Source organism: Tamandua tetradactyla, chromosome 7, assembly GCF_023851605.1.
Source record: "Tamandua tetradactyla isolate mTamTet1 chromosome 7, mTamTet1.pri, whole genome shotgun sequence".
NCBI lineage: Eukaryota > Metazoa > Chordata > Mammalia > Pilosa > Myrmecophagidae > Tamandua > Tamandua tetradactyla.
Window position 1 is genome coordinate 117131227 of NC_135333.1, and position 24980 is coordinate 117156206.

The 24980-nt window shown below is 40.3% G+C and overlaps 1 protein-coding gene and 2 pseudogenes across 1 annotated transcript; all 3 read right to left on the minus strand.

The window, feature by feature from the left end:
* Positions 1 to 1250: 1250 nt before the first annotated feature.
* LOC143690597 (olfactory receptor 10C1-like) lies at positions 1251 to 2230 on the minus strand (annotated as a pseudogene).
* A 10546-nt stretch (positions 2231 to 12776) lies between these two features.
* On the minus strand, positions 12777 to 13655 carry LOC143690598 (olfactory receptor 10A2-like; annotated as a pseudogene).
* A 7747-nt stretch (positions 13656 to 21402) lies between these two features.
* LOC143690599 (olfactory receptor 10C1-like) lies at positions 21403 to 22332 on the minus strand. The gene has a single exon (XM_077168248.1). It carries the CDS (start codon positions 22330 to 22332, stop codon positions 21403 to 21405), a length of 930 nt encoding a protein of 309 aa, XP_077024363.1.
* Between the last annotated feature and the right edge of the window lie 2648 nt (positions 22333 to 24980).

Consider the following 24980-nt stretch of genomic DNA (forward strand, 5'->3'; position numbering starts at 1 on the left):
TTCTACCTGTAGTGATGTTCAGTCTCTGAATATAAAATCTCACATGTGCCCGTTCTGTTTCTAATTCTACTAATATACTCCACATTTCTGACCCTCACCATGGTGGACCATATAAGCTAAAGAAATAACTTGACTAAAACCATTGTTGTCCAAGGTAAGCACTGGGCATTCAGTACAAGGAAAGACAGGAAAACTGGAAAAAAAGTACTATCAACATTTGAAAGTATATAAGAGTTGTAAATTATTTGGGAAAGACTCATGGTCCCTTAAGAGCTTTTACATGTGATATATTTAGGGTTGTATCACACCATGCATCACTCATCAATACTTACCAACAGCAGTTTTTTTTTTTTATGATGTATGGGAATAAAAGGAGATCAATTAAGAGACTGCAGTCCGTTTATGAAAATATATTTAACAGTCTATATTAGACAAGAAATTGTTATTTATTTTCTTCCTATTCACATTTTACTTTTCTTCAAGAGTAATATTTCATGTTCCTTACAATGGTGCAAAACATACTGACCTTCAACCTATTCTCACACGGGGTGGGAAAAATTGAATAGTAGCTGGTACATGTGAGATAGTCATTATTGTTGAAAAATGAATATTTAAACAACCTCATGACATTACTACATAATTTCTGTTGCATAATTATGAAAGAGCAACTAGATCGCTCAGTTCCCGGCATCGATGATGAGAACACTGTTAATCTTTCTAAAAGCCCCCTGTAATGAAGTTTCTTAGTTCCTAACATAGGTAATAACTCTGTACTGTTATTTCTAGCCCAGCCCAGTTGCCCTGACCTTTATGACAGAGGATTGATCAATGTGAATATCAAACAGACAGCCAGGCTTTGATCAAAGGTTTATTACCATATGTTTACCCTATACATCTCAGTTACATTTTAGCGAACTCAAATATGAAACTAGATTGCACTGCTAATCTTTTCATTGCATTCCCTAACTTTTTTCATTTCCCAAAGAATCTATAATGTCATCTCTGTGATTTCCCTCCCAATTCTCTCTGATCCAAAAAATGCATTTAATCTCTTAGTGCAGTGCTTTGGAGAAGTAGGTCTTAGACCATGACACACCCTGTATTTCTAGAGATTAAATCTCTTTCTTCTGTGACCAAATTGGTGTGATGATTCATTTTTGTTATACTCAGCAAGGACCCCAAAGACCTACAGGGTTCCCTTCAATCACATTGAAAAATGTAGAGCAAATCCAACTGCATTGTGTCTGGATTATAGATGATTTAATGGTAATATATACTGGTAGCAGTATCATAGACTTGGTGCAATTTCGCTGTAGAGTAGTGAAAATCTCAGCCCTAGTGATCTTGTCATCAAGATTTACACCATTTGTCTAAGAAAGCTCCTTTGAAAGGCTTCCTTCACCTCCTTTTTCATCAAGACATAGATCAAATGTTTCAGAGCAGGCATGACCACTGTGTACTTGAGTGCAGTTCCTTGTCTGTTTCTGGAGTGTGGGCAGTCTTAGGTTGGAGATGAGTGTATAAGGCAGTGCCATAGAAGAGAGAAACAACTAGGAGAAGAACTAGTAGAAAAAGCTTTGCCTTTGCCAGCTGTGGAGGGGATTCTCAAAATGGCCACAAGGAAACGCATACAGGAGCACAGAATGAGCAAACAGGGACTCATAATGAAGAGCACAGAGACAGCAAATATCACAATCCTGTTTTGTGAGGTATCCACACAAGCCAGCTTCACCATAGGCCTGATGTCACAGAAGAAGTGAGAATCTCTTCTGTTCCACAGAAGGGCAGAGTGAATATCTAGGTTATGTGGGCTGACTCTACCACCACCCCGGTGGTCCAACATGCTCTGGCCAATTTCAAACACACATGAGGGCCCATAAGTAGAGTGTAAAGCAGTGGGTAACAAATACCTACAATGCAGTCATAAACCATGACTGCCCGCAGGCAGCATTCTGTCTGTGCCAAGATGGTAACTGCGTACATCTGGGTTGTTCTCCACCAGCAGGTGCACCAGCATCTGAGGCACCACACTGGTGGTGTAGCACATCTCCAGAAAGGAGAGGTTCATCAGGAAGAAATACATGGCAGTGCACAGGGCAGGGGTGACCTACTTAATCAGGTCTGTACATGAACACTCTGTGTTCCTAATTTTGAAGTATTTAAATATAGTATTTGTAAGTTTATTTAAAATGTACAATTACCATGACCTGTGACTCACCCCACACACCATGCACCTGAACTTGGTCACCTGCAACTGCTTCCCTACTACCCTTCCCCACACATCTGTACCTGTCCCCCACCCTCACCCCAAGAGTAACAAGTAGGAATAGAATAGATTTCAGTGTTTGGTGTGGGTTTCAGTTCCAGAATTTCAGGTTTTCCCTTCAAGCTGCCCTACAACACTGCAAATAAACCAAATTTTAAAACTTTTGTTTTATCATAGAATATACCATATATACAAAGCAAAGAAAGAAAAAAAAAGGAGTAGTTTTCAAAGCACTCTCCAACAATAAGTTATGGGAGAGATCCCAGAGTTTGTCATGATGTACGATAACACCAAATCTGATTTTTCCTTCTACCTGCTCCAGAACATTGCAAGATAGAAGGAATAAATACTTTTTTTTAATCATCACAATCAACTTTCTTTTCTTTATTGGAAAAAATAACATATAAGCAAAAAAAGCAGTACATTACAAACACAGCACTACAATAATTGGTTGTAGAACAGATTTCAGCGTTTAATATCAGTTATAATTCCACAATTTTAGGTTTTTACTTCTAGCTGCTCTAAGATAGTGGAAATTAAAAGAAATATCACTATAATGATTTAGTAATCGTACTAATTTATTACACTCTTCTCTGTATAACTTCCCAATCACATTTGATCTTTCTCCCACTGTTTAGGGATATTTGGGCTATGCTCATTCTAACTTTTTCATGTTGGAAGGGACTGTCAATAATATGGGGTAAGGAGCTCTGGAGAGGCTGGCCCTTCTGTGTTTCAGGACTTACCTGGTGCAAGGACCCATTTGGAAGTTGTAGGTTTCTGAGAAGTTATCTTAGTGCATGGAACCTTTATAGAATCTTACATAATGCCCTAGGTGTTCTTTAGGATTGGCTGGAATGGTTTTGGTTGGGATTTGGCAAGTTATATGTAGCAGTGCCTAAGTGATGCTGCATAAGAGTGACCTCCAGTGTCTCCTCTCAACTCTATTTGAACTCTCTCAGCCACCGATATCTTATTTGTTGCACTTCTTTTCCCCCTTTTGGTCAGGATGGCATTGTGGATGACACAGTGCCAGTTCTGAAGGACAATTGGCTGGTGTTCTAGTTTGCCAGCTGCCAGAACGCAACACACCAGAGACAGATTGGCTTTTAATAAAAGGGGATTTATTTTGTTGGTTCTTCAGAGGAAAGACAGCTAACTTTCCACTGAGGTTCTTTCTTACGTGGAAGGCACAGGATGGTCTCTGCTGGTCTTCTCTCCAGGCCCCTGGGTTCCAACAACTTTCCCTGGGGTGACTTCTTTCTACATCTCCAAAGGCCTGGGCTGAGCTGCGAGTGCTGAGATGAGGAATACCAAGCTGTTAGGTTGTGCTACATTGCGTTCTCTCATTTAAGCACCAGCCAATTAAGTCAAACATCACTCATTGCAGCAGACACGCCTTCTAGCCAACTGCAGATGTAATTAGCAACAGATGAGGTTCACGTACCATTGGCTTGTGTCCGCAGCAACAGAACTAGGTATGCTCACCTGGCCAAATTGACAACTGAATCTAAGTAACACAGCTGGGTACAGAATTCTTGGCTGTAAGTCTTTCTCTTTCAATATCTTAAATGTATCACTGCTGCCTCTTGCTTCCATAGTGCCAGTTGAGTAGTCTGAATTCAGCCCTCTGTGGTTTCCCTTGCACATATTAGATTGTTTTTCTCTTGTTGCTTTCTGGATTTTCTGCTTCTCATCAACATTTGACAGTCTGATTAGTATATGTCTTGGGGTTAGCCTATTTGGATTTACTCTGTTTGGAGTTCACTGAGCTTCTTTGATTTGCATATGTATGTGTTTCCTAAAGGTTGGGTAATTTCCCCCAATATACCCTCAACTAATCTTCCTAAACTTTTACTTCCTGTCATGGTCAGGGACATGTGTCAACTTGGCGAAGTTGTGGTACCTGTTTATCTGGTTGGGCAAGTGCTGGCCTGTCTGTTGCAATGAGGACATTTTATAGAATTAGATCATGATCACGTCAGCTGCATCCACAGCTGATTCCATTTGTAATCAGCCAAAGTGGAGTGTCTTCTACAATAAGTGATGCTTAATCTAATCACGGGAAGCCTTCTAAGGAGGACTCAGAGGAGATAGGTTCCATTCCTGCTTTGGCTGGTGGGCCTTTCCTGTGGAGTTCATCCAGACCATCCATCGGAGTTGTTGGCTTCACAGTCTGCCCTGTGGATTTTGGACTCTGCATTCCTGTGGTCACATGAGTCACTTTTATAAATAGTATATTTGCAAGTGTTCCCTGTTGATTCTGTTTCTCTAGAGAACCCTAACTAATACATCTTGGTACCAGGAGTGGCTCTTAAGAAACAGAATCTTACAAATGGGTTTTTATGAATGGTTTTCTACTCTGACTGGACTCAGAGACACTAAGGACTCTGAATCCCATAATCAGAATGACACTCCCAATCCATGGAGTGAGTTGGCAAATGATATAGTCCAAATATCATCATATGATTCTCCTAATGCTTTGCTTGTACGAAGCCAGACTCTGGGGATAATGTTTTTGACACCTTTACAGATTTTTGTAGAAATAAGTTATAGAGATGTTGGTTGGTTGTTGTTAGATACACTGTCTACATTAAGGGGTGAAACGAGAAGCTTAAGCGCCGTCTGATAGGTGTAGATGTTTCTATGAGTATCCTGAATGAAAATCTTATTTCCTGTAGCCGTAGACTTGAGATCTCTGAAAATCAGACTCAGGATCTTACTGTTAGAGTAACAACTTTACAATGTAAACTGAAATCTCAGTCTTGCATGGTGAGGGCATTGATTGGAAAGGAGTGGGACCCTGAAAAATGGGATGGTGACATATGGATTGATAATGATGCCGGGGGTGAGGTTGAAGCCCTAGATCATGCTGAGTCTTCTCTAGATAACTCTGTAATAGTTTGCCCTGAGGACATAACTGCCCCACCTCCAGCCTGCTTTGAGGAATTGGTCACCCAACCTCCTCCTGAAGGGATTAGCCCTAGAGTGATTAATCCTGTTTCACCAGATGAAACTGCAAATGAAGGCCCTGAAGCAAATGGCTTGGAAGATATTTCTAATTCTTTTCATGACCCACCCCCACCACCTCTCATTTCTTCCAGACCTGTAACTAGACTAAAATCCCAACAGGCCCCTGAAGGTGAAGTACAAAGTATCACACACTAGAAGGTACATTATACTCCAAAAGAACTGTGTGAGTTTTCCAATTTATAGAGACAGAAATCAGGGGAATATGTGTGGCAATGGATTTTAAGAGTGTGGGATAATGGTGGGAGGAATATAAGGCTAGATCAGGCTGAATTTATTTAAATGGGCCCAATAAGTAGAGATTCTGCATTCAATGTTGTAGCTTGAGTGGTTAGAAAAGGTGTTAACAGTTTGTTTGGATGGTTGGTTGAAACATGGATCAAAAGGTGGCCAACATTACCTGAGGTTGAAATGCCAGAACTGCCCTGGTATAATGTATATGAGGGAATCCAGAGGCTTAAAGAGATTGGAATGTTAGAGTGGATTTATCATGCAAAGCCTGCTCTTACACCCCAGGAATGTCCGGAAGATGCACCTTTTACCAGAACAGTGAGAAATAAATTTGTGAGACTAGCGCCATCATCCCTGAAGAGCTCTGTGGTTGCACGTCTCTGTAGGTCAGATATTACTGTAGGAACTTCTGTCACTGAGCTAGAATCCTTAAACACAATGGGGATGACAGGATCCTGAGTTGGCAGAAGTCAGGTGGCAGCACTTAATCACCAAAGACTGGGTAGATGTGGTTATTACAATAGACAGCAAACTCAAAGCAGAGACTTCTGGCATTGGCTAGTAAATCATGGGGTACCTAGAAATACAATAGAAGGGCAGTCTACTAAATTCTAGTTTGAGCTGTAGAAACAAAAGAGTCCTAGGTCAAGTGAACAGAAGTCTAACCTGAATTACAAAAACAGAGTCACGGCCTCCTAATCAATTTCCAGACAATTTCCAGACTTGAAACAGTTTACAGATCCAGAGCCCCTTGAATGAAGGGGAGGCCAGGTCCCTTTGGGGGAGAAACCTGTTACACTGCCAATCTTCCTCCAGGTCTTCCCCAAGGAGACCAATGGCCTTTTACCACGGTAACTGTGCACTGGGGAAAAGGAAATGATCAGATATTTTGGGGATTATTAGACACTGGTTCAGAAGGGACATTAATTCCAGGGGACCCAACACGTCACTCTGGACCACCAGTCAGAGTGGGGGCTTATGGAGGTCAGGTGATCAATGGAGTATTAGCTCAGGTCCATCTCACAGTGGGTCCAGTGGGCCCCCAGACCCATCCTGTAGTTATTTCCCCAGTTCCGAAATGTTTAATTGGCATAGACATACTGAACAACTGGCAGAATCCCCACATTGGCTCTCTAACTCGTGCAGTGAGGGCTATTATGGTGGGAAATGCCAAGTGGAAGCCACTAGAACTGCCCCTATCAAGCAAAATAGTAAGTCAGAAGCAAAACTGGATTCCTGGAGGGATTTCAGAGATTACTGCCACTCTTAAGGACTTGAAAGATGCGGGGGTGGTGATTCCCACCACATCCCTGTTCAATTCTCCTATTTGGCCTGTGCAGAAAACAGATAGGTCTTGGAGAATGACAGTGGATTATCGTAAGCTCAACCAGGTGGTAACTACAATTGCAGCTGCTGTTCCAGATGTGGTATCATTGCTTGAGCAAATTAATACATCCCCTGGTACTTGGTATGCAATTATTGATCTGGCAAACACTTTTTGCTCAATAGCTATTAGCAAGTACCACCAGAAACAGTTTGCTTTCAGCTGGCAAAGCCAGCAATATTTTTCACTGTCCTACCTCAGGGGTATATCAACTATTCCAGCCCTATGTCATAATCTTGTTCGCAGAGACCTTGATAGTTTCTGCCTCCCACAAGACATCACACTGGTCCATTATATTGATGATATCATGTTGATTGGACCTAGTGAGTAAGAAGTAGTAACTACTCTAGATTTACCAGTAAGGCATTTGCATGTCAGAAGATGGGAGATAAATCCAACAAAAATACACGGGCCTTCCACCTCAGTGAAATTTCTGAGGGGCATGTCGAGATATCCCTTCTAAGGTGAAGGATAAGCTGCTGCATCTGGCCCCTCCTACAACCAAAAAAGAAGCACAATGCCTAGTAGGTTTTTTGGATTTTGGCGACAACATATTCCTCATTTGGGTGTGCTACTCTGGCCCATTTATCGAGTGACCAGAAAAGCTGCTAATTTTGAGTGGGGACCTGAACAAGAGGAGGCTCTGCAACAGGCCCAGGCTGCTGTACAAGCTGTTCTGCCACTTGGACCATATGATCCAGCAGATACAATGGTGCTAGAAGTGTCAGTGGCAAATAGAAATGCTGTCTGGAGCCATAGGCTGGCCCCTACAGGAGAATCACAATGCAGACTCTTAGGATTTTGGAGCAGAGCCTTACCATCTGCTGCAGATAACTACTCTCCTTTAGAAAAACAGCTTTTGGCCTGCTACTGGGCCTTATTAGAGACCGAATGCTTAACCATGGGCCACCAAGTTACCATGAGATGTGAGTTGGCTATCATGAGCTGGGTGTTGTCTGACTCAACAAGCCATAAAGTTGGGCGTGCACAGCAGCACTCTATTATAAAATGGAAATGGTATATAGGAGATAGAGCCAGAGCATGTCCTGAAAGCACAAGTAAGTCACATGAAGAAGTGGCCAAATGCCCATGGTTTCCACTCCTGCCACATTACCTTCTATTTCCCAGACCAGAGCTATGGCCTCTTGGGGAGTTCCTTACAGTGAATTGACTGAGGAAGAGAAAACTTGGGCCTGGTTTACAGATGTTTCAGAATGATATGCAGGTACCACCCAAAAGTGGACAGCTGCAGCATCACAACCCATTTCTGGGTGTCCTTGAAGGACAGTGGTGAGGGGAAATCCTCCCAGTGGGCAGAACTTCGAGCAGTGCACCCCAGTTGTTCATTTTGCTTGGAAGGAAAACTGGCCAGAGGTATGTTTGTATATTGACTCATGGGTTGTTGCTAATGGTTGGCTGGATGATCAGGGACTTGGAAAGACCATAATTTGAAAATTGGTGACAAAGAGGTCTGGGGAAGAAGTATGTGGATAGACCTTTCTGAGTGGGCTAAAATCATGAAGATATTTGTGTTCCATGTGAATGCACACCAGAGGGTGACTTCAGCAGAGGAAGATTTTAATTATCAAGTGGATAAGATGACCCGTTCTGTGGATACCAGTCAGCCTCTTTCCCTAGCAACTCCTGTCATTGCCCAATGGGCTCATGAACAAAGTGGTCATGGTGGTAGGGATGGAGGTTATGAATGGGCTCAGCAACATGGACTTCCACTCACCAAGGCTGACCTGGCCACAGCCACAGCCACTGCTGAGTGCCCAATCTGCCAGCAGCAGAGACCCACACTCAGCCCCCGATATGGCACCAGCCATTCTGTGAGATGACCAGCCAGCTACATGATGGCAGGTTGAGTACATTGGACCACTCCCTTCATGGAAGGGGCAGCGATTTGTTCTAACTGGAATAGACACATGCTCTGGGTATGGGTTTGCTTTCCCTGCACACAGTGCTTCTGCCAAAACTACCATCCTTGGGCTTACAGAATGCCTTATCCATTGTCATGGTATTCCACATAGCATTGCTTAGGATCAAGGAACACACTTCACAGCAAATGAAGTGCGGGAATGGGCACATGCTCATGGAATTCTCTGGTCTTACCATGTTCCCAATCATCCAGAAGCAGCTGGATTGGAGAACGGTGGAATGGCCTTTTGAAAACTCAATTACAGTGCCAACTAGGTGGCAATACCTTGAAAAGCTGGGGTAATGTTCTCCAGAAAGCTGTATATGCTCTGAATCAGTGTCCACTGTATGGTGCTGTTTCTCCCATAGCCAGGATCCATGGGTCCAGGAACCAAGGGGTGGAAATGGATTTGGTACCACCACTATTACCCCTAGTGAACCACTAGGAAAATTTTTGCTTCCTGTCCCTGCTACTCTGAGCTCTGCTCATCTGCAGGTTTTAGTTCCAAAATAGGATGTGCTTCCTCCAGGAGAAACTGCAATGATTGCACTGAACTGGAAGTTAATACTGCCACCTGGTCACTTTGGGCTACTTATGCCCCTGTATCAACAAGCCAAGTAGGGGTTACATTATTGTCTTGGGTAATTGATCCTGACTATCAGAATGAAGTAGGACTGCAACTACATAATGGAGGTAAAGAAGAGTTTTCTTGGAATATAGGAGATCCCCTAGGGCATCTGTTAGTACTACCATGCCCTGTGATTAAAATCAATGGAAAACTGCAACAACGCAATCCAGGCAAGACTGCTAATGGCTCTGAAACTTCAGGAATGAAGGTTTGGGTCACCCCACCAGGCAAAGAACCACGGCCAGCTGAAGAGCTTGCTGAGGGTAAAGGGAACATGGAATGGGTAGTGGAAGAAAGTAGTGATAAATATGAACTTCAACCACGTGATCAGTTACAGAAATGAGGACTGTAATGCTGTTTTATTCATGTTATGCTATTTAAGTTGTAAGATATCAAGTTTAAGAATGAATGTTGCCCAAGGATTTGCACCCTGTTCTGGAGAGATTTAATGTGTTTCCAGTATATGCAGGACAATTGAGCATTTTCAGGTAAAAGGAAAAAATGTGTGCTTTATTGTTTTCATTAGGAAATTAAGTATGGTTTAAGGTGATTTATATATAGCTGCCAAGTTGACAAGGGGTGGACTGTCATGGTCAGGGACATGTGTCAACTTGGGCAGGTTGTGGTACCTGTTTACTTGGTTGGGCAAGTGCTGGCCTTTCTGTTGCAATGAAGACATTTCTTAGAATTAGATCATGGTCACGTCAGCTGCATCCACAGCTGATTCCATTTGTAATCAGCCAAAGGGGAGTGTCTTCTACAATGAGTGATGCTTAATTTAATCACGGGAAGCCATTTCAGGAAGACTCAGAGGAGACAGGTCCCATTCCTGCTTCAGCTGGTGAGCCTCTCCTGTGGAGTTCATTCAGACCATCCATCGGAGTCGTCAGCTTCACAGCCTGCCCTGTGGATTTTGGACTCTGCATTCCTGCAGACACTTGAGAAACTTTTATAAATTTTATATTTGCATGTGTTCCCTGTTGATTCTGTTTCTCTAGAGAATCCTAACTAATACATAGCTCGTACACGTGAGATACTCATTTTTGTTGAAAAATGAATATTTAAACAACCTCATGACATTACTACGTAATTTCTCTTGCATAATTATGAAAGAGCAACTAGTTCCCTCATGCCTGGCATTGATGATAAGAACACTGTTAATCTTTCTAAAAGCCCCCTGTAATGAAGTTTCTTAGTTCCTACCATAGGTAATAACTCTGTACTGTTATTTCTAACCCAGCACAGTTGCCATGACCTTGATGACAGAGGATCAATCAATGTGAATATTAAACAGATATCCAGGCTTTGATCAAAGGTTTCTTACCAAATGTTTAGCCCGTATATCTCAGTTACATTTTAGCGAACTCAAATATGAAACTAGATTGCACTCATAATCTTTTCATTGCATCCCCTAACTTTTTTCATTTCCCAAAGTATCCATAATATCATCTCTGTGATTTCCCTCCCAATTCTCTTTGGTCCAAAAAATGCATATAATCTCTTAGTGCAGTGCTTTGGAGAAGTAGATCTTAGACCATGTGGTACCTTGTATTTCTGGAGATTAAATCTCTTTCTTCTGTGACCAAATTGGTGTCACGATTCATTTTTGTTACACCCATCAAGGAACCCAAAGACCTACAGAGTCCCCTTCAATCACATTGAAAAATGTAGAGCAAATCCAACTGCATTGTGTCTAGGTTATAGATGATTTAATGGTAATATATATTGGTAGCAGTAGAAGTGGCCATCTGGGGTCCCTGTTCTCTTCCTTCCTTGTAAATTTTCCATTCTGAGCCCCTCTCAAATAAATTCTTAGTTCATATTTTAGGGTTTAATTTTAGGGAGACAGCACTAAGATGAAATCAGTGATTTCCTCTCACATTTAAAAATGACAGTATGCATTTAATTCTTTTTGTCAATCTGATTATCAAACCATCAAAAGAAAACAATATTTGTTAAAAATAAGTTTTTAGTTTAGTCACTCGTAGCAGTCTTGGTCTTATTATTCAATGAATCAAAATGAATGCAGTTAATTATCTAAAATATTATTTACAGTGCTCGAAGGATATTATGTCAAAATCTATACAGAATTCATAATAGGAGTAACAGGTATGAATGTCACTATAGGTGAAGCTTCTCTAAAAGCAAAACAAAAACAGATGAATAAAGTAATGAAGAATATAGTTTTGAGAAAGACTCATGGTCCGTTAAGGGATTTTACAATTACATATTTAGGTCGTGTCACAGTGTGGGTCATCATCAATGATTACTAATGACTATTTTTATGAAATATGGGAATAAAAGGAGAACAATTATGAGAGTGAAATCCACTTAAGAAAATATATTTAATAGTTTATATCAGATAAAAATAGTCTATTTTATCATCCTATTCACACTTTATTTTTCCTCAAGGAGAACACTTCATGTTCCTCATTAAAATGATGCAAAACATACTGACTCTCATCCTATTGCCACTGGGGAAGGAGAAATTGAATGGTAGTTGGCACATGTGAGATGTTCAGTTAATATTGCTGAAAAATGAATACTTAAACAGCTTCATGACCATACTGCATAGTTTTCTTTGCAGAATCATGAAAGTGATTTCTTTGCATGAATCATGTAGGTCCCTAAGTTGCCAGCATTGCTGATAATAACACTGTGTTAATCTTTTGCAAAGTCCCCTGTAATCATGTTTCTTAGTTCTAGTAGAAGGAATAGCTCTATACTGTTATCTCTAACCCAGCTCGTACCCTGACCTTTATGAAAGAAGATTCATCAACATGAATAGTAAACAAACATCCAGGCCTTCATTCAAAGGTTTCTGATCAAATGTTTGTCCTCATACATGCCAGTTACATTTTAGCAGATACAAACAGGAAACGAGATCGCATGCCTAATTTTTAATTGCATCGCCTAACTTTTCTCATTTACCAAAGAATCTGTAAATGTCATCTCTGTGATTTTCCTATGTCATCCCAATTCCCTTTGATCCAAAGGAAACATAGAAATCTGGTACTTTCAGTCATTCAGGAGGCAGGCCTTAGACCATGAGGTTTCTGCATCTGCCAGCTATTAAATCTCTTTCCTCACACAAATTGGTGTGGGGAGTCATTTTTGCTGCACTGGGCAAGAACCCCAAAGACCTGCAGTGTCTCCTTCAATCACATTGAAAAACATAGAGCAAATCCAACTGCATTTGTGCTTTAGGGTATAAATGCTTTAATGGTAATATAGATTAGAAGCAGTATCACAGACCTGGTGTAATTTCTCTGTAGAGTAGTGACAGTTTCAGCCCCGGTGATCTTGTCATCGAGATTTACACCATTTGTCTAAGAGGGCTCCTTTGAAAGGCTTCCTTCACTTCCTTGTTCCTCAAGGTATAGATCAGAGGGTTCAGAGCAGGCGTGACCACTGTGTACATGAGTGCAGTTGCCTTGTCTGTTTCTGGACTGTGGGCAGTCTTAGGTTGGAGATCAGTGGCCAAGGCAGTGCCATAGAAGATAAAAACAACTAGAATGTGAGAAGAGCAAATAGAAAAAGCTTTGTGTTTGCCAGCTGTGGAGGGGATTCTCAAAATGCCCAGAAGGATATGCATATAAGAGTATGAAATGAGCAAACAGGGACCCACGAAGAAGATCTACGAGAGAACAAACATCACGACCTCCTTTTCTGAGGTATCCACACAAACCAGCCTCAGCACAGGCAAGATGTCACAAAAGAAGTGCTGAATCTCTCCTGTTCCACAGAAGGGCATAGTGAAGATCCAGGTAGTGTGGGCTGACTCCACCACCACCCTGGTGATCCAACATGCTGTGGCCAATTTCAAACACACACGAGGTCCCATAAGGAGAGTGTAATGCAGTGGGTAGCAAATAGCCACAAAGCGGTCATAAGCCATGACTGCCAGCATGCAGCATTCTGTCAGTCCGAAGAGGGTAAATGCGTACATCTGGACTGCACAGCCTCCCATGCTAATGGTCTTGTTCTCTGCCAGCAGGTGCACCAGCATCTGAGGCACCACACTGGTGGTGTAGCACATCTCCAGACAAGAGAGGTTCATCAGGAAGAAATACATGGGAGGGCGCAGGGCAGGGGTGACCGGCTTAATCAGGTCTATAAAGTGAACAGTATGTGTTCCTAATTTTGAAGTATTTAAATAAGTATTTGGAAATTTATTTAAAGGTACAATTACCATGACCCGTGACTCACTCCACACCCCATGCACCTGTACCCTGTCACCTGCAACTGTCTCCCTACTACCCTTCCCCACACATCTGTACCCTCCTCCCACCCCCACCCCAAGTGTAACAAGTAGGGATAGAATAGATTTCAGTGTTTGGTATGGGTTACAGTTCCAGAATTTCAAGTATTCCCTTCAAGCTGCCCTACGACACTGCAAATAAATCAATTTATTAAACTTTCCTTTTGTCAGAGAATATAGCATATATACAAAGCATAGAAAGTAAAAAGCAGTAGTTTTCAAAGTACTCTCCAACAATAAGTTACAGGGGAGATCCCAGAGTTTGTCTTGGACTATCATAACACCAAATCAGATTTTTCCTTCAACCTGCTCCAGAACATTGCAGGCTGGAAGGAATAAATACTTTTTTTTATCATCACAATCAAGTTTTTTTTAGGGGGGTAAAATAACATATAAACAAAAAAGCAATACATTTCAAACACAGCACTACAATTGGCTGTGGAACAGATTTCAGAGTTTTGTATGGGTTATAATTCCACAATTTTAGGTTTTTACTTCTAGTTGCTCTAAGATAGTAGAAATTAAAAGAAATGTCACTATAATGATTTAGCATTCATACTAATTTATTAATCTCTACCTTCTCTGTATAACTTCCCCATCACCTTTGATCTTTCTCCCATTCTTTAGGGATATTTGGGCTATACTCATTCTAACTTTTTCATGTTGGAAGGGTCTGTCAATAATATGGGGTAAGGAACTCTGGAGACGCTGGCCTTTCTGTGTTTCAGGACTTACCTGGTGCAGGGACCTATTTGGAAGTTGTAGGTTCTGCGAAGTTATCTTAGTGCATGGAACCTTTATAGAATCTTACATAATGCCCTAGGTGTTCTTTAGGATGGGTTGGAGTGGTTTTGGTTGGGATTTGGCAAGTTATGATATGTAGGAATGCCTAAGTGACGCTGCATAAGAGTGACCTCCAGTGTCTCCTCTCAACTCTGTTTGAACTCTCTCAGGCACCCATATCTTATTTGTTGCATTTCTTTTCCCCTTTGGTCAGGATGGCATTGTTGATGACACAGTGCCAGTTCTGAAGGACAATTGGCTGGGTACAGAATTCTTTGCTGTAAGTCTTTCTTTCTCAATATCATAAATGTAGCACCACTGCCTTCTTGCTTCCATAGTGCCAGTTGAATAGTCTGAATTCAGTCCTCTGTGGTTTCCCTTGTACATAGTAGATTGTTTTTTTCTTGTTGCTTTCTGGATTTTCTGCTTCTCATCAACATTTGACAGTCTGATTAGTAGGTGTCTTGGGGGTAGCCTATTTGAATTTACTCTGTTTGAAGTTCACTGAGCTTCTTTGATTTGCATATGTATGTGTTTCCTAAAGGTTGGGTAATTTCCCCCAGTATACCCTCAACTAATCTTCCTAAACTTTTAGTCTCCTTTTCTCCTTCTGGGACACCAGTGATTCTTATTTTGTATGCTTTGTTTTGGCCATTATTTCCCAGAGATCCAATTAAAATTTTTGCATCTATTTTACCATCTGCTGTTTTGAGTGTTTGAAATCAGTTGTCCTGTCTGCTAGTTCTCTTATTTTTTCTTCTGTCTCTCCAAATCTGCTGTTTTGTATCTCGAGTATATTTTTGAATTGGCCTTCGATGTCTTTAATCTCTGTCATATCTCCTATTTTTCTACTTATTCTTTCAAATTCCTCTTTATGCTCGCCCAGTGTGTTCTTGACTTCTTTTATTTAATTAACCATCCCATTTATTTTATTTAGTTGAGGGATATGAATAGCTTTGATTAAATGATACAAAATCTGTGTTTCCTCCGGTGTTTCAGATAGAGCTGGGCTCTATCTGTCTGCATCATGATGGACTTAGTGATCTTCTTTTGTCTTCAAAGCGTGTAAATATCTTGATAGATTTCTTTTGGAATTTAGTTTCCTTCTGTAGTCTAAAGCTTTGTATGTGCCGGATGGATGAGAAGCAGGATGTCAGATGGAGTGTGGGGGCACCACAGTGTAGTGATGCATTGCAGCACAGGTTGCGGATGCTAAGCTGGTGCCTGTGAGCATGGGGTGTGGGTTGTGGGGTTGTGGATGCATGGTGCAGGAGCCAAGGGTACGGGATGCAACTCAGGCATACATTGAAGTGCAGGAGCAGGGGGCAACATTGGGTACACAGAGATCGAGTGTGATGGGAGGCTGGTTTAGAATCTGTGTGGATATGTGGGGGCTGGTATGCAGGTAGAATAGTTGGTGGGTCCATGGAGCATTGAGGTCATGCTTATCAGGGTGTAGAGTAGGTGGCACAGAGTTTGGGGCACAGGGTGGGCAGAGTGCAAGTGTTTTCTTGTGCAGGGGATAAGGGGCAGAGACCCCTGGATGCGGATGTGGGTGTGTGTAGGGGCAGGCACAAGTCACTATGGCTGTGGTATGTGGAAAGGATTGGTGTAGGGGTGCAGTGCCCTACAGGTGCATAGGTTTGGAGGGGTTGGAGCAGGTGTGCACGTATGTGCAGGGCAGGATGATGAAGCACATTTTGCCCATGAACAACTGTGAGGTATAGAACAAGCCACTTTTGCTGGGTGTGTGTGGGAAGGGTGCAGGGTGTATGTTTGTGGGGCTGGTGATTGGGTACTGGGGTCAGGATGTCAGTGCCTGAATGCTTGAGCTCCCAGAGGCAGGGAGAATATGTGGCTGTAGGGGTGTGGGGATCTGGGGGTGGGGACCTTGTGTGTCTATGCACAGAGCTCAAGGTCAATGGTCGAGGTTGCATCTGCATGTGCCGGGGTCGGGTGTGGCCTGGCTGCACAAGTCAATGCTTGCCCAGAGCTGGGGTATGTGACTTTGGGTCCTGCATTTTTGCAGATCTAGGAGGGCCTTAAACTAGTGTACACATGCACAGAGCTAATGGAGAGTCGGGTAGTGTTGCGTGACTGTATGGACTAGGGGGTGGGTGTAGTCCAGATGTGTGCAGGAAAGGTGGGTTGGGCTGCGGGTGGCATGTGTTCATTTTAGATTGGGGTGGGGGACCGGTACCGGTATGCGGGGAAGGGTAGCAGGCAGGGGATTATGGGTGATGGGGTTCAGGTGCGTGGAGTGTGGGGTGAGTCACAGCATGGGGTGTGGGGTGTGGGGTGAGTCACAGGTCATGGGGCTGCACCAGTGAGGGTAGCTAATTCAAGAAATAGGCTTGTTTTTCTTTCTAGTACCTTTCTCCCCATCCATTCCCTTCTGAGGGATCCGGTCTTCTGTTTGGAAAGGTACACGTTAGGCTGTTTGCACTATATGGATGGTCTCCATTTCTCTGGGTCTCAATTCTTCAGCCTTTGCAATCAGGGCCTCCTTATGTGGTGTAGAAGACTCTCCTAGGTCACATCATCCAAAATCACCATCCCAGTAACCTTACTGTCTGTTCGCTAGCTGTTCCTTGGAGCAGTAGTGAGCTCAACCTATTCTCTTCCATCATCTTCCTGGAATTTCAAATAAATCAATGTTTAAGTGCAGAAGAATGCCTCAAAATAATTAAAAGTACACTGATGCACATCAAAACATATCAATATTAAAAAAGTTAACAATAAATAACTTACTATGTGACTACTCAGTCTCAGGTGATCTTTAATAAATCTTTGGTTTTCCTATTCAATCACCATAAGCGATATCATTCCAGAATTTAATTGGCTCTTCTGTTATTGGATGATGTTAGGTATACTGGGGGGATGTGTATTGTAAAACAACCAGAGCAATTACCCAGGTCCTTCTGCCAATGGACCTCAATAGTTAAAGCAACAACAGAATGAAACAAACAAACAAAAGGGTCTTGAAGGTGCTGTTGAGTGTCTTATATGGATTATAGAACTTCTTTTTTAAATCATTAAGATAATGGGGAAATGTGATGCTAAAAGCAATTCAAGTAGTATTCCACTATCTAGTATAAAACATTTAAATATTTATCATTGTGCATATTTTAATGAACAAATAGTTAAATAGCTGATTGCATTTTTCATTTTTTATGCATGGCATCAAGCAGGTGAAGAGAAAGAGAGTGAAATGGAGTAATTATATTTGGCTTTAATCCTGAGAAATAGGTTTCTGGGTATCTTTATTAAATAGCCTTACTTACATTTTGTGTGAATATATTGTTAGACCTGCACCTATATTTCTTCCATTTAATGCTAAATGTAAAATTCTGTATTTGTGAATTTACTTTAAGGAAGGGAAAAATTTTAGACATCAAAAAAGAAATCAAGGTGGATTTGAAACTAGAGGTATGATGGAAAAAATTGATATGGTAAGATTTAGATTTTTCCCCTGTTAATTGTCTATTGTATGAAGCAATAGCTCGGACTTTGGGAACTAACCTACCACTCCAATAAGACAGAAAATGAATGAGAAAAAAGTAAGTATTGTGATATAAATCCTTATCCTATATTTACACCAAGCTCATATTTTAATACCCACTTCACCATTTTTACTATTTCACATACAAGGGTCCTTCTAAAGAGTCAACTTGCAGCTGTTGTTGACTGAGTCCTTTCCAAAATTCCTCGGGCTTTACATTTTCAAGGTGCAGCCTGTGATTTCCAGCTGCCCAATATCCGCATCCCTGACCTGCAGGCATTTCCAGAAGTCTGCTCTAGCTGGCAGCAGAGCAGCAGGTTCAGAGTCAGCAACTTCCAGGCATAGCCCTCCAGCAGTGATTGCTGACCATGGTGTGTATATTCCAACTACCTGCACCTAGATGGTGAGTTTCTGAATTGTGTTTTATTCTCTTTCTCTCAGGATTATTATTATTATTATTAGGGAAACCTCACTAAGATGAATTCAGTGATTACCTCTCACAGTTACAAAATAACAGTATACATTTAGTTCTTTTTGTCAATCTAATTATCAAAAATATCAACAGAAAATACTGGTTAAAATAGGTTTTTAGTTTCATCACTTGTGGCAGTCTTGGTTTTTATTATTTGATGAGGCAAAACTAATGTAGTTAAATATCTAGGATATACAGACAGTGCATGAAGGAAATTATATTGAAATCAATACAGGATTCATAATAAGAGTAAGAAGAGTGAATGTCACTATGGGTGAAGCTTCTCAGAAAACTGAACAAAAACAAATGGATAAAGCAATCAAGAATATAGTTTAGGAAAGCCTCATCATCCCTTAAGAGCTTTTACAAGTTATATATTTAGGGTTGTGTCACACCATGCATCACTCACCAATAATTACCAACAGCATTTTTTTATGATGTATGGGAATAAAGGAGGGCAATTAAGAGACTGCAGTCCATTTAAGAAAATATATTTAATAGTCTATATCGGACAAAAAATTGCTAATTATTTTCTTCCTATTCACGTTTTACTTTTCTTCAAGAGTAATATTTCATGTTCCTTACACTGGTGCAAAACCTACTGACCATCATCCTCTTATCATTGGGGAGGAAAAAATTGAATAGTGGCTGGTACATGTGAGATAGTCATTGTGGTTGATAAATGAATATTTAAACTATCTCATGACATTAATACATAATTTCTGTTGCATAATTATGAAAGAGCAACTGGATCACTCAGTTCCCGGTATTGATGATAGGAACACTGTTAATCTTTCTAAAAGCCCCCTGTAATGAAGTTTCTTAGTTCCTACCAAAGGTAATAACTCTGTACTGCAATTTCTAACCCAGCCCAGTTGCCATGACCTTGATGACAGAGGATCAATCAATGTGAATATTAAACAGATATCCAGGCTTTGATCAAAGGTTTCTTACCGAATGTTTAGCCCGTATATCTCAGTTACATTTTAGCAAACTCAAATATGAAACTAGATTGCACTCCTAATCTTTTCATTACATCCCCTAACTTTTTTCATTTCCCAAAGAATCCATAATGTCATCTCTGTGATTTCTCTCCCAATTCTCTTTGATCCAAAAAATGCGTATAATCTCTTAGTGCAGTGCTTTGTAGAAGTAGGTCTTAGACCATGAGGTACCCTGTATTTCTGGAGATTAAATCTCTTTCTTCTGTGATCAAATTGGTGTAATGATTCATTTCTGTTACACTTGGCAAGGACCTCAAAAACTTACAGGGTTCCCTTCAATCACATTGAAAAATGTAGAACAAATCCAACTGCATTGTTTCTAGGTTATAGATGATTTAATGGCAATGTATATTGGTAGCAGTAGAAGTGGCCCTCTGGGGTCCCTGGTCTGTCCCTTCCTTGTAAATTTCCCATTCTGAGCCCCTCTCAAATAAATTCTTAGTTCATACTTTGGGATTTGATTTTAGGGAGACATCACTAAGATGAAATCAATGATTTCTCTCACATTTAAAAATGACAGTATGCATTTAATTCTTTTTGTCAATCTGATCATCAAATACCATCAAAAGAAAACAATATTTGTTAAAAATAGGTTTTTAGTTTAGTCACTTGTGTCAGTCTGGGTCTTGTTATTAAATGAATCAAAATTAATGTAGTGAATTATCTAAAATATTATGCACAGTGTCCAAAGGATATTATATTAAAATCTATACAGAATTCATAATAGGAGTAACAGTTATGAAGGTCACTATTGGTGAAGATTCTCTCAAAGCAAAACAACAACAGATAAATAAAGCAATGAAGAATATAGTTTTGAGAAAGACTCATGATCCTTTAAGGGATCTTACAATTACATCTCTAGGTTCTGTCACAGTGTGGGTCATCATCAATAATTACTAATGGCTGTTTTTATGAACTATGGGAATAAAAGGAGAACAATTATGAGAGTGAAATCCACATAAGAAAATATATTTAATAGTCTATATCAGATAAAAATTCATTCTATTCACACTTTATTTTTCCTCAAGGAGAACATTTCATGTTCCTTCTTAAAATGATTGAAAACATTCTGACTCTCATCCTATTGCCCTGGGGAAGGAGAAATTGAATGGTAGTTGGCACATGTGAGATGTTCAGTTCATATTGCTGAAAAATGAATAATTAAACAGCCTCATGACCTTACTGGTTCTTTGCATAATCATGAAAGTGATTTCTTTGCATGAATCACCTAGGTCCCTCAGTTCCCAGCATTGATGATAACACTGTGTTAATCTTTTGCAAAGTCACCCGTAATGATGTTTCTTAGTTCTAGTAGAAGGAATAGCTCTATACTGTTATCTCTAACCCAGCTCGTACCCTGACCTTTATGAAAGAAGATTCATCAACATGAATAGTAAACAAACATCCAGGCCTTCATTCAAAGGTTTCTGATCAAATGTTTATCCTCATACATGCCAGTTACATTTTAGCAGATACAAACTGGAAACGAGATTGCACACGTAACTTTTCATTGCATCGCCTAAATTTTCTAATTTCCCAGAGGATCCATCACTGTCATCTCTGTGATTTTCCTGTCATCCCAATTCCCTTTGATCCAAAGGATACATAGAAATCTGGTACTTTCTGTCCTTCAGGAGGCAGGCCTTAGACCATGAGGTTTCTGCATCTGCCAGCTATTAAATCTCTTTCCTCACACAAATTGGTGTCAGGAGTCATTTTTGCTGCACTGGGCAAGAACCCAAAAGACCTGCAGTGTCTCCTTCATTCACATTGAAAAACATAGCGCAAATCCAACTGCATTTGTGCTCTAGGTTATAAATGCTTTAATGGTAATATATATTGGTTGCAGTATCACAGACCTGGTGTAATTTCTCTGTAGAGTAGTGACAGTTTCAGCCCCAGTGATCTTGTCATCAAGATTTACACCATTTGTCTAAGAGGGCTCCTTTGAAAGGCTTCCTTTACTTCCTTGTTCCTCAAGGTATAGATCAGAGGGTTCAGAGCAGGTGTGACCACTGTGTACATGACTGCAGTTGCCTTTTCTGTTTCTGGACTGTGGGCAGTCTTAGGTTGGAGATAAGTGGCCAAGGCAGTGCCATAGAAGATAGAAACAACTAGAATATGAGAAGAACATGTAGAAAAAGCTTTGCCTTTGCCAGCTGCGGAGGGGATTTTCAAAATGGCCAGAAGGATACGCATATAGGAGTACAAAATGAGCAAACAGGGACCCACAAAGAAGATCAAGGAGAGAACAAACATCACGAGTTCGTTTTGTGAGGTATCCACACAAACCAGCCTCAGCACAGGCAAGATGTCACAGAAGAAGTGCTGAATCTCTCCTGTTCCACAGAAGGGCATAGTGAAGATCCAGGCAGTGTGGGCTGACTCCACCACCACCCCGGCGGTCCAACATGCTCCGGCCAATTTCAAACACACACGAGGGCCCATAAGGAGAGTGTAATGCAGTGGGTAGCAAATCGCTACAAAGCGGTCATATGCCATGACTGCCAGCAGGCAGCATTCTGTCAGTCCGAAGAGGGTAAATGCATACATCTGGGCTGCACATCCTCCCATGCTTATGGTCTTGTTCTCCGCCAGCAGGTGCACCAGCATCTGAGGCACCACACTGGTGGTGTAGCACATCTCCAGAAAGGAGAGGTTCATCAGGAAGAAATACATGGGAGTGTGCAGGGCAGGGGTGACCCAGATCAGGTAGATGATGAGGAGGTTTCCTCCCACAGTAAACAGGTAGATGGCTAAGAACACAACGAAGAGCACAGGTTGTAACTCTCCCAGAGCGGAAAAAGCCACAAACGTGAATTTTGTACAGAGGGACTGGTTTCCAATCATCGTGGGCTCAGAGTTAGACATCTGTGGAGACAACAGAAGGATGATGTTACGGGAAAACAGTCCCCTATAATCGTCTTTCTCAAGCTTCATCAAAAGGAGGTCTGATAAATCAGTGGTCAGAGTCGAGAATTGAAACACCTGTTCTCTTGCTTCCTAAATAACTGCCCAAATAAAGAAGATGTAATATTCTGTGCCTGATTTGAGTTTTGACTGTCATGATTTTATCAAGGATATTTAGATGAAACAATTTTTTTAAGTTACATATTTCGATCATTCTGTTTTATTCTAATAATAAATGTATACGATTATATAATTAACGTATGTAGGCATTCTAATTATAAAGGAATCACATAGCCCCTAAAATATAAAGAAAAATTTAAGTGGTGCTGTATTCTAACTTTCCAAATTCCACATCTTTCCAGTCATTCCTTTATATTTTTAATCATTTTTCAGTTTTGTATTTTGCAGTCATTCGTAAATGTTTGGTAGCAGGTATATTTCAAGGCACTCATTTGTACATTTATATGCATATTTCCACTCCTTTTGATTTCAGTAGAATGATTCAATGAATAGCCACTAAAATCTGAGGAAGCAAAATCAACAGAATCTCTTTTCCTTAACATATGTGTGATTTTACAAGAAATGATGAAAAAGGGAACTTACCTAGAAACATTGGTAAACCTAACCTTTCTCTATTCCAGTATTCCAAATGTTAATATAGGATGAAGTAGACCTTATTTATATTCTTAAAAATTCAATAGGGATTGTATCCTCTGCATGACTTAATTTATATGTGTCCCAGGAGGATTATGTACAGAATCAATAATAAATATTTAATTATATAATTTGGTTCTCATTTCATGAATACATTTTACCAGAATTGATCTATTGCTCTCAGTTACTTCATTGAAGATTTCAATTTGTAAAACTAATAGTTTCTCATTTGTACCCATCCTGCAATCAAAATCATTGTTGACCTTCACCTTATGTTTGCTATAGTAACCTTTATGCTTCTTAATTGGATGAATGTGTTTGTGTTTAATTTCAGGTCCTGTAGGTACAGGACCTGGCACAGAGCATGCTCTTTAAGTCTCACAGGTTATACGTATTTTATTGAGTTATTCATGATTCAATTGTTAGCTGCAAAAATGAAGGGCTCATTAGGGAAATTCTAAATTTCTAATGGAATGAATGAAAATAAATTTTCAAACCATGAAAGATGATGTTTCTGGCACTATTCCTAAGAAATGAAAAATGTGTTCATTCTCCACCATCACCATTCATTCAATTAGAATGCTTTATTTTTTTTCGTGCGTGGTCAATTTTAGTAAACTCACTGGAGTAGGAATTAAGGGATAGAAAAGTGGAGGTTCAAAGAGCAGTTAAGAAGTTATTGCATTGTTGGAGAGAATCTCTTTTTTTCTTCCAAAATTCCCACATGAATTCTAAAAATGGGAGTCTTAAACCCTTTAGCTCCCTTCTCATAAAATACGAGGCACACACACCCTGCCCTCTTTCCTGTGGCTGCATGCTGCTAAGAGAGGCTTGCTTCAGGGACAGCATTTCCCCAGCCACCATGGGAACACCGCCTGAGTGACTGCATCGCATTGAGAAGTAGTGAAGGAGACAACGTTCTGCTCATTGTTAGGGTACCCCTGAACCATTGCCACAAAAGAGCAGACTGTGCATGATCGTGATATTTTCCAAAACACCCACCAAATGTTTTGCAAAATCCTCTGTGTTGATTTGGAAAGGTAATTTTAAGAGTGAGCATCAAATAACAGTATTGCTAATTTCAGAAGATGAAGATGTTAACTTGGATAAGCATCTTAAATTGCTGCTGAAGAAAAAAAAATGTCCAGTTTTATGCGAGTGGTTGCAGGTTTTGGTGTTGAAATCAAGCTGAAATAGGCAGTATGGTAAATTTCATTGGAAAACATATAAAGACCATATGTCGTCAGCCAAACTGATGAACTTACCTTTATCATTCATTTACTAAGGGATTGGATTAAAAATTTTTTTGAAAGGAAAATGGGGTGAAAATGTTAACTCCTTTCAAAATATTTTCAGAAGTATGTCCTGTAATAACCTTTTACAAAAAAGGTCCATCCACTTTTTGACGTTCAAATATGCCCAATACCTGCTCTTCTTCTCTCTCTTTTCCATTGACTTGAAATGGTAAATTTTAGAAATATAATTTTCCTGAATTGTGTTTGCACACTGGCAAATGTCTCCTTCTTCCAAAAAATTAAATTTTCCTTTAGTATTTTTAGTATGTATTATAGGATTTTGTACTAAAATAGCTGGAATAATATAAAGAGCACAAAAAGAGGAAGATCACAGAAGATAAGCTGAATGGGTTCTATGCAGGTTGTATTTTAGGAACTTATAGATCAGTATATTAATCAGAATGGAAACTACCAATTTTGCCACAATGAGGTTCTCCTCTCTTTTTGGTCAATTCTGTTACTGTGAGTATAATATAAGGATGGATGATTTACACATTATGCTTAATCGAGGTCTATCCTTTGGACACTATGTGTGCAACTGATTTGAAGCAATTAAATAAAGCACATACATGTTTGTTTCAAATACACAAATCTTTGCAAATAAAACCATGAAATCGTTTTACTTTTTTCTTCAAGCAA

Excerpts from the sequence above, each read along its gene's own strand:
- LOC143690599 (XM_077168248.1), bottom strand. The coding sequence starts at position 22,332 with ATGATTGGAAACCAGTCCCTCTGTACAAAATTCACGTTTGTGGCTTTT.